The sequence below is a fragment of the Dermacentor variabilis genome, unplaced genomic scaffold (assembly GCF_050947875.1).
Source record: "Dermacentor variabilis isolate Ectoservices unplaced genomic scaffold, ASM5094787v1 scaffold_13, whole genome shotgun sequence".
Lineage (NCBI taxonomy): Eukaryota > Metazoa > Arthropoda > Arachnida > Ixodida > Ixodidae > Dermacentor > Dermacentor variabilis.
The window spans coordinates 23,635,936-23,654,867 of record NW_027460291.1 but is presented as its reverse complement, the minus strand read 5'-3'; the positions used below and the strand labels follow the sequence as shown (position 1 = coordinate 23,654,867).

The 18,932-nt window shown below is 47.3% G+C and overlaps 1 protein-coding gene across 5 annotated transcripts in view; it reads right to left on the bottom strand.

Moving 5' to 3' along the window:
* LOC142566825 (organic cation transporter protein-like) overlaps positions 1 to 18,932 on the bottom strand; it is a 465,662-nt gene that overhangs the window by 268,132 nt on the left and 178,598 nt on the right. For 4 of the 5 annotated variants that reach the window (XM_075677710.1, XM_075677714.1, XM_075677713.1 and 1 more), the window contains one exon: positions 9,835 to 10,209. The exons of the other annotated variant lie outside the window; for it this stretch is intronic. In XM_075677710.1, the coding sequence (XP_075533825.1) occupies positions 9,835 to 10,185 (351 nt within the window). In that variant the 5' untranslated portion in view covers positions 10,186 to 10,209. The remainder of the gene's footprint in view (positions 1 to 9,834; positions 10,210 to 18,932) is intronic. 5 annotated transcript variants of the gene reach the window in all.

Genomic DNA, 18,932 nt, shown 5'->3' with positions numbered 1-18,932 from the left:
CGAATAGGGCATGAGGTGTAATTCTTAGGGCAAATATCACGTTGGACCACTGCATGTCTTGCTTTATGGTTTGCTATAGTGCTATAGGCGTACATACATACACAGGCAGTGGGGAGGTCAACAGAATGCCAAGTTGCATACGTTATTTACCCGCAGAAAGTGTGTGTACATATACAAAAATTGCCAAAAGAATGGTCAGAGTGACCAAATCCGGTGTGACCCCCTGTTTGTGGGGCGCCTGTCTTTCCCTTAGAACGCGCCGCGGTACGAACATAGCGCTAGACCGCGTCATCTTTTTTTTTGGGGTGGGGGGGGCTAGTGCGTGTACACAAACAGCGTCGGTATTGTCACGTAGTAGTGACGGTAAAGAACACAGGAGCAATACTGTGAATGACGTAAATAACTTTTATTGGCCGAACCTGTGCCCACAAAGACAGTCTACACTTAAAGCACAACGATAGCGGCGAACACAGTCGGCGATCGTCGAAATGTGATGAGCGGGTCAAGCGCGTCAACTTTTATACATGAGTGATCGAATGTTCGTAATCGCTGGTGCCCGCATGTCTTCCAGAAAGTTCTACACCACTGGCGTCGCGCATACATGCGCCACGCGAATGCACGCGAATGTAATTACTAATGTAATTAATTGGATACAAGAATTTCCAACACACCGCATGCAATTTGTAAGCGCCAATGAGGTTAATTCAACTCTAACACCCGTCAAATCTGGCGTTCCACAAGGGCCTGTGCTTGGACCGCTGTTGTTTTTGATCTACGTTAATGATCTACCTGATAACATTTTGTCTAAAATTTGTATTTTTGAAGATTACTGCGTAATATATCGTAAAATTTCTAATGACGCTAATATTTCTTCTCTTGAGGACGATTTAAACACACTGCATAACTGGACTATAAAATGGCGCATGCAGCTTAACGTCAAGAAATGTATATCGATGCGAATATACCGTACTAATGAAGCTTGTCCTGCCTATTTACTTGATAACATTCCTTTAGAGAGCGTAAGAAACTAAAAATATCTGGGCGACCATACAACCTATAACTTATCCTGGAAGTACCATATCGACTTTATAACGAGCAAAGCTAATCGGACACTTGGATATGTTCGCAGAAACTACTCGCTCGCACCATTATCACTCAAAAATTTGTTATACACGACATATGTGCGTCCACTGTTGGAATATGCATCATCAGTATGGGACGCACATCATGCCATCTGAATTAACTGCCTTGAAAGTGTCAAGAATCGATCCGTCCGGTTTCTACTAGCTAATTATCATCGTACGGCTAGCGTAACACAAATGAAGGCTTCACTTAACCTACCTTCGCTGTTAACCCGTAGGAAACGATCACGCCTATGCTTATTTCACAAGATTCATTACCAGAACGCAGCGCTTCGGTCAGCATGGATTAATCCAGCACCATTCATCTCCTCACGTAGAGATCATACGCTTAAGGTACATGTGCTTCGCTCTAACACACTAACACATTCGCAATCATTTTTACACTAAACATGCAACGAATGAAACGGTCTGCCAGCATCCATTGTTAGTATAAGTAATCCTGTTCAATTTAGAAACGCTTTAGTTAACTATATTTAAATCATGAAACTTGCGTTCAATATATCATGGGTCTTTTCATTGTATACATAATATATTTGCAACTTAACTATGTATGAATTCACCTATCTATGTCAATTTATTATATTGAAAAGTCTATCAAGAGATTTCTATGGTGAACTACCACTATGATTTTTTTTGTTTATGATGTGTAAATCAGTGAGCGAGCATAATTTATCATTGTTACTTATACTGTGCCTTTTCTGTACATCATTTTTACCTCCTTTGTGTTGCCTCTCCCCTCTATAATGTATAGTTACTCTGAGGGTACTGTAAATAAATAAATAAATAATAAATAAATAAATCAGATTGCACAAGGTTCGGCGACGACAGACAGCATATAAAAGGATTGATATCATTCGAGAAACTTCTGATACAAGCGGGCGCGTGCCGCGCTAAGCGATAACTTTTGTTTGACGATGAAAAGCGGTCACCCGAAAAAGATAAGCAAGTACGGGTGTCAATATGAAGTCCAGGTGTCTGGGCGACAGCGAAGGCGCCCCTGAAATGTGTCAGCTACACAGTAAAGACGCGCCACACGACTCCAGAAATGCCGCGCGGGAAAATAAGCCTTAGCACATACCGTACTACGTCCCGATTCCCTAAACGAACATAAAAGCCTTCTGAAAGTAAATATTACTTTACTTCGTGCCGACAAGAATGACGAAACTACATTAGCAACTATTGCTAACTAGCACTATCAGCTACTTCCACAGTGCACGCTGTTTCCCCCGTCAGCCCGGCACGGCACGTGAGCCTGGCTCCGACAGAGGACTACGCCGACATCACGAGCATTTGCTGAGCGTTTACAAAGCTGCAGGTGTGCACGGTGTGGAGTTGCGAAATGACGGCGCGACGGACGCACAGAGGCGATAGAAAAAAGAAGAAAGAAAAAACACGTTTCACTCAACCAGGTCGCGCGAGCTCAGAGATCGTTTGTTTCGCTAGCTGAAACATATATTTGCGTCTTCGTCGAGATTATTCGGATGAGTCAGTAATAACAAAAGCAGAGAGGTAAACTGCATATGCCAATATATACCTGTCACAAAGTGCAGCCCTAATCCAGGCTTCACGGCGCTGTCGATCGCGTTTTACCAACGGAAATCGGAAAATCCGCATTGCCCTGCTGGGATGGTCCCGGGATGTGCAGCCGTAAACGAGACACGACATTGGCATCGCGCCAAATTTCGATGGCAATAATGTTCGAAAGGCGTTCCTTGCGCGCGTCAGCGAGAATGACAAGGCTGACAAGTGAGTGAAAGAACTTTATTGGAGTTCCGGCGAGGACGCGAACTCGTCGCTCGCCCGGCTAGTCCCAAGTCGGGACTGGCAGGTCTAGCCCACCGGCCCGGTCGCGGGCACGCCGGACAGCCAGGATTTGCTTGTCTAGAGCGGGGCTACGCAAACGCAAGTCCCACTCCTCCTTGCTGAACTTGGGGTATCTCGAACCGCACTCCCGGAGCATGTGTGCTACAGTGGAGGTCTGCCCGCTGGACGGGCAGGCGTCGTCGCGATATACGTCGGGGTAAACCGTGTAGAACGGCAAGACAGGGATATATAATCCATTCTTCTCACTCATATGACGTCAGTGTTTCAGCTCTGAAAATCAAATCTGCCTTATCGCCTCTCTCAGTTCGCCGTCGCATAGCCACCCTATTACTGTACCACAAGTTCTATTACTCATTACTCAATCGTGCACCTTAAACCTTACATCACCTTACACCTTACATCATGCTAGCCTCGTACATTTTTCACCGCACCAACCACAACCTTCAAGTTGTTCGTCCACGTGCCCTAACGGTTGCTTTTTCAGTTTCCTTCTTCCCACGTGCCGCGAAAAAGACTGAAACCGCCTTCCCCAATATATCGTTTATATCACCTGCGCATCATCATTCGTTGAAAATTTAAATAACCTTTTTTGTATATCAACACATGTGGCGTTGTTCATGTGTTTTAGCTGATTCCACCCCTTATGTAATACCCTCTCGTGGGACCTTTAAGGAAATAAAATGCAATGAAATGTGCCGGTCTGTATGAGTCTAAGAGAAACGACTGGCGCCCTATTCCACAGACAAGTGCAGCGCCTGCCCCGGCCGTACTCCACTCACTCGGAGGAGAGAGCCGAGTCTGGCCGTGCGCCCGCCAAATTGCTTCGGTCCTCAGTCGGTAGAGCACTGCACATGCGCAGTTCGGCGTCGCAAAAGGCGGATTGTGACCGGCGACGAATCATGGTGCCATTACTACGAGCCTGAAACACGACGGCAAAGATAACCGGGGAAACATTCGAATTCACCACCTTTAAAGAAAGCAGAGGCCGTCATTTCTTCCGGAAAGGTGTTCACTTTTTATTTTAGGTCGCCATGGGCCATTAGTTATGGAATTTGCTAAACCTGGAGAGACTATCAATCGTTTCCGATATTGTGAAACGCCAGATCAGCTGCGTGTCGCAATCAAGAACAAACTACGGGGAAAATTGAGGAATGGGGTCATCTTGCTCCATGACAATGACCGTCCTTACATCGCTGATGGGCTTAACGCAAAACTAGCAAAGTGCAAGTGGGAAACGCTGCAACATCCGCCATACAGCCGAAACTTGTCGTCTTGCGACTTGCACATTTTGGGGCATTTGAAGAAACTACTGAAGGGAACCAGATTCGTGTCGGACGATGACGTGAAAGAGTCAGTTACAGAAATTTTAAAGCAGCAAGCCAAGGAGTCTTATGAGACGGGAATCACGCGACTCGTTAGTAAGTGGGACAAATGTCTAAATGCTCACGGAGACTACCTTCAAATAAAGTACCCCATTTGTCATACATTCGCATTGGATCACTTTCATTTCACTCGCCCTCGTGCATTTAGCAGAACTTCAGCTTTTTATATGTGCACTCTGTTGTGACTATAACTTCGGTGCAATCACTCACAATAGACGACTGGTGACTGGTGCTCCTGCGTAATACATTGGAACAAAGGACAGCGTCATTGAGATTTTCGCGGGCCTGTACAGATGTGCAGTCGCGTTCATAAATTTGGAGACCATGCGAGCCCGCGGCCGTGTGCATGCGCGTGCCGTCTGGTGGCTCGGTGCCTGCTGTCGAGAGTATCGCAGTGCGCATGCGCGTCCATCCTATCTCGCTGGCCTGCGTGCTGAAAATAAAGATTCCTGGAACCAAAAAGCCCAGCGACCAAGCCGTCCTGTGGGGCCCCGGGGGGAAGACAGCCCGCAGTGGGCGTGGTGGCCTGTAACGACCGAAAACATGCGGCCGTAAAAATAAGGCCGAAACGTGGCGACAGCCCAAACTAAAGCCAACCACTCCCGCTCGGTGATGGATGAATTTCTCTCAGCAAGTGATAGCAGGCGGCTGGCGTGAGCTATCACGCACTCGGTACCATTCTGCTGTTGGGCGAGAACAGCGTCGATGCCGTGGCCGCTTGCGTCAGTGTGGACTGCGGTCGGTGCCGATGGATCAAAGTGGGCAACTATTGGAGGGGTGGTCAGAAACCCGATGAGAGCAGAGAACGCGCGAGCTTGCTCAGGGCCCCATGAGAACGGCGTGTTTTTCTTTAGAAGATCTGTGAAAGGCCCAGCAGCGTCGGCAAAGTTTTTGACGAAATGGCGAAAGTAAGAACACAGGTCGACGAAGCAGCGCACGTCAGATGCAGAACATGGCACAGGGAAACTGCGTACGGCACGAACTTTTTTCGTTATCTTGTTGGACACCGGATGCGTCAACGATGTGTCCCAACACGGTTCTCTAACGGCACCCGAATTCACATTTCGTGGAGTTCAGTTGAAGGCCGGCTTTTCGGAAGACCGCAAGAATGGCAGCGAGTCGGGTAGGGTGGCTGACGAACGTGGGAGAAAAAAGAATAACTTCGTCAAGGTAACAAAGACAGGTGGTCCATTTGTACTCTCGCAGAAGAGAGTCCATCATACATTCAAATATCGCAGGAGCATTACATATGCCAAACGGCATGAATTTGAACTGATATAAACCATCACGCGTGATGAGGGCCGTCTTCTCGCGGTCCATTTCATCAACTGAAATCTCCCAGTAGACAAATCGAAAATCGATGGACGAAAATGATTTAACTCCGTGCAAGCAGTCCAAGGTGTCATCGATGCGTGGTAAGGGGTAGACGTCTTTTCGCGTGATATTGCGTCAATGGCGATAATGGACGCGAAAACGCCAGGTGCCATCTTTTTTTTTTACAATGACGACAGGCGAAGCCCAAGGGCTCGCTTATGGTTCGATTACCCCTTTTCGGAGCATTTTGTCCACTTCTGATTGGATGACTCGACGTTTAGCATGCGATACACGATAGGGACGCCGACGAATAGGATTCGTGTCTCCCGTGTTGATACCGTGGTTGATACGGTGATGAACAACCGATGTTTGTCCCAAAAGCTTGTCACCGAAATCAAAGATGTCAAGGTACGATTCGAGGAGGAGACGTATGACCATGGCCTGCGCAGAGGTGAGGTCAGGTGCAATCGTCTTCGCCCAGTCATCTGTTAGAGAACCAGAGCTGCGGGCCGCAATTGGTGCTAAGAAACCGCTCTTGGCATTGAGACTTTGAATGTCAAATTCGGAAGTATTAGAAACGCTGGCCAAGAACATGCCAGCTGGAGGCACTTGAGGGCGCAGGCTGAAATGCAGAAGCGAAATAACGACGTTGTTATTAGTAATCGTCACCAGCGTATGCGGAAGAGCAACGTTCTGGTTCAAAAGCACGTCGATGATGGGGCGAAGAACATATTCACCATCGGGAATCTGGGGCTGTGCGGTCAAAGCGACGGAAGTGACTGCCTCAGGTGAGAAACGCACATCTTGAGGCGCGCAGAAGTGCGGTGGGGCGGTGCTCGGAGCATCGGCGAGTTGAGGCAGTTCTAACTGAAGAACGCCGGTCGCACACTCGATGAGAGCAGAATGCATGGATAAAAAGTCCAATCTAAGGATAACGTCGTAAGGGCGGTTGTCGATCACAGCAAAAAGAACAGAAGTAGGGCGGCCGGCTATACTTAAACGCGCAATACACATTCCAAGAATAACCAGCACGCCGCCGTCGGCCACACGAAGCACTCGGGCAGCTGCTGGGGTGAGGACCTTTTCTAAACGTCTACGTAGGCTAGCACTCATCATACATAAGTGGGCTGCAGTGTCGGCGAGTGCTTGGGCAGGTGCGCCGTCTATTTTAACGTTAATTACACTTATCTTTGTAGGCACAGACAGAGAATTTGCTGCTGCGGTATTCGACAACGCAGCACACCCTCCAAGGGCTGCTTTTCCTAGTTTTCCGAAAGGGTGTGGTCAAAAGCCACAGGGGGCGAAAGGCGACGTGGCTGCGGCGAACGCGAAGATGGGTGACATGTTTGCAGGTAACGAGACTGGTGTCCGTGCGGCGATGGTGAGCCACTGCATCACGTGTTCCTAGCAGAGTTGTCGGCGCTGTTAGACTCGGCAGTGGGCGAAACATTTCGGGCATTTCCAGTAATACGGCTCAGGTTGGTCGGCGTGCGAGGTGTTGAGGGCCACGAGTTGCGACAGTATCTGGCGACATGACCAATTTGGCGACAGGTGAAACATATTGGCTGGTCGTCCGCAGTTCTCCGCTCAGTCGGGTTGCGATAACGCGGCGAGAAGCGTAGGGGTGGCGCGAAAATACTAGAAGGCCGTTCGTTGGCTCTGGGGTTGGTGACAGCACGGACAGAATGCAGGCCAACGTTTTCAAGTTCCTGTTGAACGATGGCTTGCACGAGGGGAACTGAGGTAGCACCAGGGCTACGCGAACCGAACGCTGCGGGCGCCATCGCGTCTAGTTCACGTCGAACGATTCGCATCACGTCCTCTGATGGCGACGCATGCTGCCGTGCGGGCTGATGTTCGCACGTCGACGTTGCGGCAGTATTGGGAAGTCTGGAGAATGGTTAGAAGACGCGTTGGCTTTTGTACTTCTCGAATTGTCGTCACTCTTTGATGATAGCATCAACTGTAGAGTGCTTTTGCATATGAGCAGATTAAAGGCGTCGTCAGCAATTCCCTTGAGCACATGCTCTACCTTCTCAGCTTCTGTCATGTCGTGATCGGCTTTACGACAAAGCGCCAGCACGTCCTGGATATACGAAACATAGGACTCTGTGAGAGATTGGGCACGAGAGGCCAGTTCCTGCTTTGCAGCAATTTTACGGCCGGCTGCTCTGCCAAACTCTATCACATTCTCTTTGCATTGGTCCAAGCTGGTCAGCTCCTCTTCATGGTTTTCGAACCACACCTTTGCCGTGCCTCTTAGGTAGAACAATCAGGTCAGCTAGCGTAAGCGTAGGGTCCCATCTATTGATTCCACTCACGCGTTCGTACACAGCCGCCCACTCTTCAAAGTTGGCGCCTTCAGTCCTGCAGAAAGTTCCGGGATCCTTGGGTTGGACGACCACAACCGAAGCGGACAGCGACGTAGCGGGCGATGGTAACGTTGGAAGTGGCAATGACGTTGATTCCGAGCGCTCAATGTCATTCATGGTGAGGACGGTGATGCGACGTACACTGCGACGCTCCGTTTCCAGCCATGGTACCCCGCACCAATATGTTACGGGGATGTTGGGAGTATAAGAATGTATTTAGAATGCATATATAAGCAGATCCAATGCAGTTAAAAGTGGCTGACTACTAACAACACGCAGGAGGCCAGCGTCTCGCCGATCTTCTTCCTTTCTCTCTTCTTTCATCCTTCCGTAACAATATAAGTTTAAACGTAGAAGCGCTTAGTTAAGGCGCAGCGACATCAAGCAAAAAGTAAAAACACAGATATTGCTCCAAAACTGCAGTAGACAAAATCGCGATTGCTTATCTTCTCCGTCGAACAGCCGCGATACACCGCTGCCGTCGCTCTTGCTCGCGAAGCAGCGCCGGAAACCAAGTGTGTGCCTGACGAGTTTTCGTACGTGTTAAAGCGCCCAACTATGCAACAGTTGCTTCAAGACATCGCCAAATGCTGACAGAAGCGTTAAATTACGATCAAGTACAAAAACACGACAGCATGTGCCTATGCGCGTGCTGTCGTGTTTGCGTTCTTGATGCTCATTGATTACGCCATGTTGTTAAACTTTATCAGGAGCCCTTCAATGCGGCATATCTTCTAGCTCACCTGTCGCTTTGGGACGTAACCAGTCAAAGAATGATGCATGAACCTCTCTGATCACCTCGCGCGGTGCGGGGCGCGAGCCGCAAAAATAGAACGTGCCATCGTCACCAGCCGGTACGACGCTGCTGCCTCCGCTCGGTTCACCTATCACCTTGTCGAATGGTGCAGACGACGTGATGCCAATTCCGCCACAAATTAATTAAATTACGGGGTTTTACGTGCGATAACCACTTTCTGCTCATGAGGCACGCCGTAGTAGGGGACTCCGGAAATTTGGACCACCTGGGGCTCTTTAACGTGCTCCTGAATCGAAGTACACGGGTGTGTTCGTATTTCGCCCCCATCGAAATGCAGCCGCCGTGGCCGTGATTTGATCCCGCGACCTCGTGCTCAGCAGCCCAGCACTTTAGCCACTGAGCAACACCGGCGAGTAATTCTGCCGCTGTAACATCTTCTTACATAGCGAAACATACAAATGTGAAATGTTATGAAAAAATGTTCTTATTGTGAAGGAACAAATGTTTTATAAAGGAGGTTCATGAAAAATTTAATTGGGCAACAGCACAAATTTCATATGAAACTGTAGGTTTGATACTAATTCCAGATAAAGGGGAAAAAAGACAAAGGCTTCCGCAGAACTGATCTGCAATTCCAATTCATACTTATCCAATCCATACCGCATGACTTGTTAATACTTAGTGATGCATGCAGGTACTGATTGTAACAAAGTGCGTCGATAAACAGCAAAGAATGTAATTGCGAAAGCAAAAGTTGACTTGAATTGCTCAGTGATACGCGCACGCCGAAGCAGCAGCGGAGGAGACATACCACAAGGAGGAAGTCTACGAGATAAAAAAAAAATGTCAACTCACAAAATCAAGGCAATGCATACTTTCAAGATACCTGGCTCGCACGTGTTCTAAAGAACTCGCAGAATTTGAATGCCTGCTTTGATGTCCACTATTTTGTATAAGGTGTCGGAAAGTAGGCGAAACACAAGTTACGCAGAGTTGGACTTATTGGATAAATTTATCTTAAAATACGGACTCTTTCACCCTACCTCATTTACAATGGTGCTCTCGTAAACAGAGGTATCGTACTCCCATCGGTCGCATCGGAGTGTCTGGTTCCTGTCCACCGCCCAGGAACCATTGGCAGCCTGGTATACCCGGTACATGTGGCACCGCGAGAAGCCTCGGTCAACCCGGGGTACTGCCCACGACTTCCACTCATCGCTGCTCATGTTGGCCATCAGTGCGTCCTCGGGGCGTGCGCACCAGTGGTCTATGTCGGGCGCTATGATTGGCGTCATCATGTTTGTCCAAGCCGTTGGGAAGGCACGCAGAACAACCAGGAATACCATGACGCCATGGTAAGTGCCGAACCCTCCGAGAACGTCCAGGATATCCATGGCTTTCACCCTGCTTTATGGCTGCTGCACAGCAGAAGGGCGGGGAAATAATGTTTAAAGGAAGTGGGCCTCCACTTTAAAAAATATTGAAAGAAACAACTGTTCTTTCCTCAAGCACAGTTATTCATGCCATGTTCGTAAGCTAATCGCTGGCCTTTCTTTATTGTGATCATGTGCGGTCTTTAAGTTCAAAATTAGGCTTGGACACAGGGCGCAGTTGCAGCCTTCTGCCAGCGCTCCTTGACAAGACAGCTTATTATTTTAAACATGAGAAATGATGCCTATCAACGCTTTTCTTGTTATACCCGGTAAAAGAACATACTTTGCTATTCTGGGAAAACACGTGGAAGGCGGGAGATGGAAACTCAAGACGATGAGCAAAACGAGCTTTCACGTTGTTCTCGTTTTGCTCATAATTTGCTATTGCTTTTCAGATTCTTTATTCGCGTTCACCTTCGGCAAAAGTACTACATTTTCACAGAATACATTATTGCTCCTAATTATTATTTGGTGTTTGAAAGTGCTCATAACTCTTTCGTTAACGCGATTATAAAAATCGATCAATTTTATCGACAGTGTTTCTACGCATTCCTAAGCATTTGCTTTAGAATTGTTTTACTCACAACATCATGCAGCGTCCTAAATGACGACTGAACTTTTACTGTTTGTCATATTTGACAATCCGTGGCCGATTGGGTAGTCTGGAATAATAAAACTTCGACTGGGTTTGTCGTCGAAACTAGCCTCCAATGCTCCTAGCACTTCCTCAATAAAACGACGCTAAATTTGCACTTTGCTCGACTCACAACCTAATATTTAAATGACAGCACCTATGAACACAGAAGCTTCTCTCGATCGTCTAATTTTGTAATCCGAAGCCTAGACTGTTTTAACGATGTCTCATACAATGGTAGATGCTGACGAAAGCGTGCTACTTTGAGAATTGTGTTCGCCTTATATCAAGTGCAACTTTGTTTTCCCTACCGTGGTTTTCTTTTATTTATCAGCGCTTCGACAGCATATCTACAAATTATTACGAGCGATCCTTGCCGTCGTGTGGGGTTTTCACTCAAACAAGAGCACGCAGTCGATGTCAGACAGACCTTTGATCGACACTTCACTAGCTATCTAATACGTAACATTTCCAACACCTCACGTGCATGTGCCCTTATTCAATACTGTAAAACATTGTGCAGCACTGTACATTGCTGTACAGCCCTGTACATGAATTCAACAAAGCATGTGCAGGTTCCGGCGCCAGTTCAACATACACTAGGCCATCTTTCTTGCGCACAAAAGCTGATTGAAAGCAATAATCAACTATGAGGGAGGCCTCTGGATGATCCGTGATCTATGATTGGTTCGTGGGCGTAACGAATACAGTAAAAAATGCAGCAGGTCCTTGCTGCGTTGTGTAAAAACTAATGGTCCCTGTGCGATTTTCACATTTGCTGAGCTTGTGTTTTCCGGCATAGCATAGGCATCACTATGACTAGTATTGGCGCTGACAAATCCGCATAGTAATTTTCTAGCGCAATCTGACGTACCAGTAATAGGGAACTACCAACAGGTGAATATTCTAGCTTTTTTAATGCAAAAGCATCAAAGAGTTTGTTGCGCGAGAAAGCCGGTGTCTGTAGCAGTGAAACGGGACATAAATTCCCATGGGCTGTGAGGCCACGTGACGTGCGCGCCTCCACGTAGCAGAGCGGGCGAAAATGGACTCTTTCTGCCGCGCCAGGTGTTGCGTAAGGGGGGGGGGGAAGCGCATCACCAATTGCCCTCGGAAGCCTGTGTTACCCACGTGTTCCTTGTCCGCGCAAGCTCTCGCCTGCGTTCTGACTTCACCTCGGTAATCGCTATTAAGCAATGCACGTATGAGCAACAACAACAGAATAACTTCGAAAGGAAAAATGTTGTCGGTAGTGAGTTCCGAACCTACTACCCCACGTTCCGAAGTCGAGTGTTTTACTGACTGGGTGAAACCAGCGCCGCGTAGATAGCGAGCCTGTGCACTCTGCTTTGTGACGTCATGCTACTTAGACTGAAATTTCGATTGCGAGGCCCCGCGTGAAGAAAGCGTGACCTCAATATCACCGAGGCTTACTCGGGAGCCTCCCCATTTACATTCTATGGCAATCGGGTAAGGTAGGGTGATATCACAGATCGAAGCACACCGGCCTTGTGCTATCTATAACAGGCGTTGGCCAAGTGTCTCTGCGTGATTGCTTGGTCGCCAGCAGTTCCTAGCTCGAAGGACCACTTAGCGGCATTCAGAAGGAAATTATTCCGTTCTCATTCACAAGTCATAAGAAGAGCTTAGCTGTCCTCGGATGTTTCTACAGCGAAGCTGTGCATGGCTAGCCTATTCGGCCATCCGTCGCCTGTACGCCGAAAACTCCTCCAGTGGAACCCTAGGCGCATGCGCGAAAAAAAAGAGAAAGAGAGGCGCGCGCTCGGCTCTGCTAGCAGTGACGTTGTTGCTCTCCGTCGCAGCCGAGCGCGCGCGCAGCAATTCTCCGGCTTCTAAATGAGTACGCCACCCGTATTTCCCAGGAGCAGGCAGCTTTCGATCAGCAACGCCGCGAGTAGAGCCGGGAACAAACTCGTCTGCGATGTGCCGATGCTGTAGCCCGGGCGGAAGAACAGGCTCGTGCAGCCGAGCGCAAGCAGCAACTGCGTACCGATGGTCCGGCCGCCTACCAAGCTGTCCTTTAATGAAACGTCGGGACTAACCCAGTGGTAAACACCGGGGCCGGACGTATCAGTTTTCCTTGGCGGTGATTTTTTTTATTATCAGCAGTTATACTAAAACTAGCTAAGTGTTACTTGCATTCCCGCTCCTTGAAGTGCTTCTTTCAAGTTTTATATAGCAATATTGAAAAATTGTCTGATCAGTTATTACTGCTGTACGTTATTCAAAACATCAGTAATCGGGCAATAATTTTATGTATCGCAGTATATGTTGCGACTACTGCGTCATGAATTAAAATGTTAAAACATAAAATCATCCAAAATTGATCACAATTGTAGCCGTAACGCAGAGTTAAAGACTTCGTTCACTGAGAAAAGAATTCACAAGTCCAACAAACAGCAATGCCAAACGCTGTTTCCAAGGTTCACGTAATCCTTTTTATGAGCCAGTATGACACAATAAGTGACAAGATGAACATTTGTTGAAGTTTATTTCTAGCGCAAGAGAAAACAAGCATACATCGGCAGTACATTAGTTCCCAAAGCGGAACTGTCCGGGACTTCCTGTTTCACCATGCATACAAAGTAACGGTATAAATAGCAGCAGGATGCATCCAATAAGCGATTACACAATGCAGATTGTTATATAAATGCAGAATAACAAGATAGGGCAACAAAAGAAAAGAACTGTGCTCATAAAAAAGGTATTTCCTTTTGATAAGTTCACAGAGTCATAAAGAGATATTACGAAGCTCGTTTATGAAGAATTTATAACAATACATTAGAAAAATATTTGCTTTCAAAATAGCAAAAAAAGTTAAGCAATATATACATAGTAGAAATTACTACAAAAACAATAGGAAACACGCGTGTGCAGAAATAAAAAGGGATGGAGCGCTCAGTAATCAAGCACCGCTTGTGGTAAGGTTTCAGATATTTTCTGCCAAGAAAGCGGTGGAAAAGCAGAGAAAATAAAGTTTTCGCTTGTCTTTTTCTTCCACCTTTGTAAGGCCAAGCGCTATTCTCTCCTCTCTTATGGCGGTCTGCAAGCAGTGAGCGCCAAAGCGCACGACACGCGCCACTTGTATTTTTATTGGCTGTTAGGGTTAGGAACGGAGGAAGCCTAAAAACAGTGAAGGAGAAACTAGGAATTGGCGAGAATCAGATGTATGCGTTAAGAGACAAAGCCGGCAATATCATTACTAATATGGATGAGATAGTCCAAGTGGCTGAGGAGTTCTATAGAGATTTATACAGTACCAGTGGCACCCACGACGATAATGGAAGAGAAAATAGTCTAGAGGAATTCGAAATCCCGAAGGTAACGCCGGAAAACGTAAAGAAAGCCTTAGGAGATATGCAAAGGGGGAAGGCAGCTGGGGAGGATCAGATAACAGCAGATTTGTTGAAGGATGGTGGGCAGATTGTTCTAGAGAAACTGGCAACCCTGTATACGCAATGCCTCATGACCTCGAGCGTACCGGAATCTTGGAAGAACGCTAACATAATCCTAATCCATAAGAAAGGGGACGCCAGAAGCTTGAAAAATTATAGACCGATCAGCTTACTGTCCGTTGCCTACAAAGTATTTACTAAGGTAATTGCAAATAGAATCAGGAACACCTTAGACTTCTGTCAACCAAAGGACCAGGCAGGATTCCGTAAAGGCTACTCAACAATAGACCATATTCACACTATCAATCAAGTGATAGAGAAATGTGCAGAATATAACCAACCCTTATATATAGATTTCATTGATTACGAGAAAGCGTTTGATTCAGTCGAAACCTCAGCAGTCATGGAGGCATTACGGAATCAGGGTGTAGATGAGCCATATGTAAAAATACTGGAAGATATCTATAGCGGCTCCACAGCCACCGTAGTCCTCCATAAAGCAAGCAACAAAATCCCAATAAAGAAAGGCGTCAGGCAGGGAGATACGATATCTCCAATGCTATTCACAGCGTGTTTACAGGAGGTATTCAGAGACCTGGATTGGGAAGAATTGGGGATTAAAGGTAATGGAGAATACCTTAGTAACTTGCGATTCGCTGATGATATTGCCTTGCTTAGTAACTCTGGGGACCAATTGCAATGCATGCTCACTGACCTGGAGAGGCAAAGCAGAAGAGTGGGTCTAAAAATTAATCTGCAGAAAACTAAAGTAATGCTTAACAGTCTCGGGAGAGAACAGCAATTTACAATAGGCAGCGAGGCACTCGAAGTCGCAAGGGAATACATCTACTTACGGCAGGTAGTGACGGCGGATCCGGATCATGAGACGGAAATAATCAGAAGAATAAGAATGGGCTGGGGTGCGTTTGGCAGGCATTCCCAAATCATGAACAGCAGGTTGCCATTATCCCTCAAGAGAAAAGTATATAATATGTGTGTCTTACCAGTACTAACCTACGGGGCAGAAACCTGGAGGCTTACGAAAAGGGTTCTACTCAAATTGAGGACGACACAACGAGCTATGGAAAGAAGAATGATGGGTGTGACGTTAAGGGATAAGAAAAGAGCAGATTGGGTGAGGCAACAAACGCGGGTAAACGACATCTTAGTTGAAATCAAGAAAAAGAAATGGGCATGGGCCGGACATGTAATGAGGAGGGAAGATAACCGATGGTCACTAAGGGTTACGGACTGGATTCCAAGGGAAGGGATGCGTAGCAGGGGGCGGCAGAAAGTTAGGTGGGCGGATGAGATTAAGAAGTTTGCAGGGACGGCATGGCCACAATTAGTACATGACCGGGGTTGTTGGAGAAGCATGGGAGAGGCCTTTGCCCTGCAGTGGGCGCAACCAGGCTGATGATGATGATGATGATGATGAGGATGCGACGTAACAGCGCCCTGTCTTCACTCAGCCGCTTTCACTTCTCCCTCCTTTGTTCTTCACTCCCATTTCTTATGTCAGACACTTTCCTCCTCTATCTACGTCACGAGGCAACAGACGGACGCCGCCGAGGTTCCCTTCGCTTGAGTGTTCTAATGCTGACATATTAAAAGGTTCGAAAGGATAAACCAATCAGGATTACAGATACCAAAGCAATTTCGTAGAAACGGAAACGGACGAAAAGTTGACAAAGAAAGGCTCAATGGCAAGCGCCTGGGAAACCTAAAATGCGCATTGATTCCACTGATTTCTAAATATACGAAGGCATGGCTGCCACAGAGTGCCTGTGCGCGTCCATCTCGACATGGCCGCCATTGCCGCCACAGTCGCAGCACGGTGGTAGGGAGGCAAGCTGCTTATTGTTCCTGAGCTCGCTTGACCGGTTGGTCACGTGGGTCACCAGAGTGTGACGGGGGACGAGATCCGGCCTGGGAAACTCCTCGGCTTCGGTGGCAGAGATAATTGGTGCCATCTTTGAGGTGGGCGGAGCAGAAAATCTGTTTCCCTTGCATGGCGTCGTTGATCGTCGCGCGCCCGCTTGCCGATCCAGTGGCCGAGCCCTTCCCCCAACTCCCCTCACCTCGCCCTCCCTCATCACTCCCTCGTAACTCCCTCACATTGAACTGTCTCCGCGCGCGCCAGGCGGCCCGCCGCCAGCTTAGCCCACTGCACGACGTTTCATGCTTCGTTATCCGCTGTTATCGGGAAGCGCGCGCTGCTTTGCGTTGACCGGCGTGGGGAGTTTTGTCAGTTTCGTGGCCCTCGGTAGCTGTGCGCTTGTGCTCCGCAGTGTTTCACTCGTATCAGGACTCGTACTGCTCGTGCATTGTGCATCATCATCATCATCATCATCAGCCTGGTTACGCCCACTGCAGGGCAAAGGCCTCTCCCATATTTCTCAACTACACCGGTCAGGCACTTATTGTGGCCATATTGTCCCTGCAAACTTCTTAATCTCATCCGCCCACCTAACTTTCTGCCGCCCCCTGCTACGCTTCCCTTCCCTTGAAATCCAGTCCGTAATCCTTAATGACCATCGGTTATCCTCCCTCCTCATTACGTGTCCTGCCCATGCCCCCCATTTCTTTTTCTTGATTTCAACTAAGATGTCATTAACTCGCGTTTGTTCCCTCACCCAATCTGCTCTTTTCTTATGCCTTAACGTTACACCTATCATTATTCTTTCCATAGCTCGTTGCGTCGTCCTCAATTTAAGTAGAACCCTTTTCGAAAGCCTCCAGGTTTCTGCCCCGTACGTGAGCACTGGTAAGACACAGCTGTTATGCACTTTTCTCTTGAGGGATAATGGCAACCTGCTGCTCATGTTCTAGAATGCCTGCCAAACGCACCCCAGCCCATTCCTATTCTTCTGATTATTTCAGTCTCATGATCCGGATCCGCAGTCACTACCTGTTCTAAGTAGATGTATTCCCTTACCAGTTCCAGTGCCTCGCTGCCTATTGTAAATTGCGGTTCTCTCCCGAGACTGTTAAGCATTACTTTAGCTTTCTGCAGATTAATTTTTAGACCCACTCTTCTGCTTTGCCTCTCCAGGTCAGTGAGCATGCATTGCAATTGGTCCCCAGAGTTACTAAGCAAGGCAATATTATCAGCGAATCGCCAATTACTAAGGTATTCTCCATTAACACTTATCCCCAATTCTTCCCAATCCAGGTCTCTGAATAACTCCTCTAAACACGCTGTGAATAGCATTGGAGAGATCGTATCTCCCTGCCAGATGCCTTTCTTTATTGGGATTTTGTTGCTTCCTTTATGGAGGACTACGGTGGCTGTGGAGCCGCTATAGATATTTTTCGGTATTTTTACATGCGGCTCGTCTACACCCTGATTCCGTAATGCCTTCATGACTGCTGAGGTTTCGACTGAATCAAACGCTTTCTCGTAATCAATGAAAGCTATATATAAGGGTTGGTTATATTCCGCACTTTTCTCTATCATTTGATTGATAGTGTGAATATGGTCTATAGTTGAGTAGCCTTTACGGTACCCTGCCTGGTCCTTTGATTGGCAGAAGTTTAAGGGGTTCCTGATTCTATTTGCGATTACCTTAGTAAATATTTTGTTGGCAACGGACAGTAAGCTGATCGGTCTATAATTTTCAAGTCTTTGGCGTCCCCTTTCTTATGGATTAGGATTATGTTGGCGTTCTTCCAAGATTCCGGTACGCACGAGGTCATGAGGCATTGCGTATACAGGGTGGCCAGTTTTTCTAGAACAATCTGCCCACCATCCTTCAACAAATCTGTTGTTATCTCATCCTCCCCAGCTGCCTTCCCTCTTTGCATAGCTCCCAAGGCTTTCTTTACTTCTACCGGCGTTACTTGTGGGATTTGAAGTTCCTCTAGACTAGTCGCTCTTCCATTATCGTCGTAGGTGCCACTGGTACTGTATAGATATCTATAGAACTCCTCAGCCACTTGAACGACCTCATGCGTATTAGTAATGATAATGCCGGCTTTGTCTCCTAACGCATACATCTGATTCTTGCCAATTCCTAGTTTCTTCTTCGCTGCTTTTAGGCTTCCTCCGTTCCTGAAAACATGTTCAATTCTATCCATATTATACTTCCTTATGTCAGCTGTCTTACGCTTGTTGGTTATCTTGGAAAGTTCTGCCAGTTCTATTCTACTGCAGGGTTAGAGGCTTTCATACATTGGCGTTTCTTGATTAGATCTTTCGTCTCCTGCGATAGCTTACTGGCATCCTGCCTAACGGAGTTACCACCGACTTCTATTGCACATTCCTTAATGATGCCCACAAGATTGTCGTTCATATCTTCAACACTAAGGTCCTCTTCCTGAGTTAAGGCCGAATACCTGTTCTGTAGCTTGATCGGGAATTCCTCTATTTTCGCTCTTACCGCTAATTCATTGATCGGCTTCTTATCTACCAGTTTCTGGCGTTCCCTCCTCAAGTCTAGGCTAATTCGAGTTCTTACCATCCTATGGTCACTGAAGCTCACCTTGCCGACCACATCCACATCTTGTATGATGCTAGGGTTAGCGCAGAGTATAAATTCTATTTCATATCTAGTCTCGCCGTTCGGGCTCCTCCACGTCCACTTTCGGCTATCCCGCTTGCGGAAGAAGGTATCCATTATCTGCATATTATTCTGTTCTGCAAACTCTGCTAATAA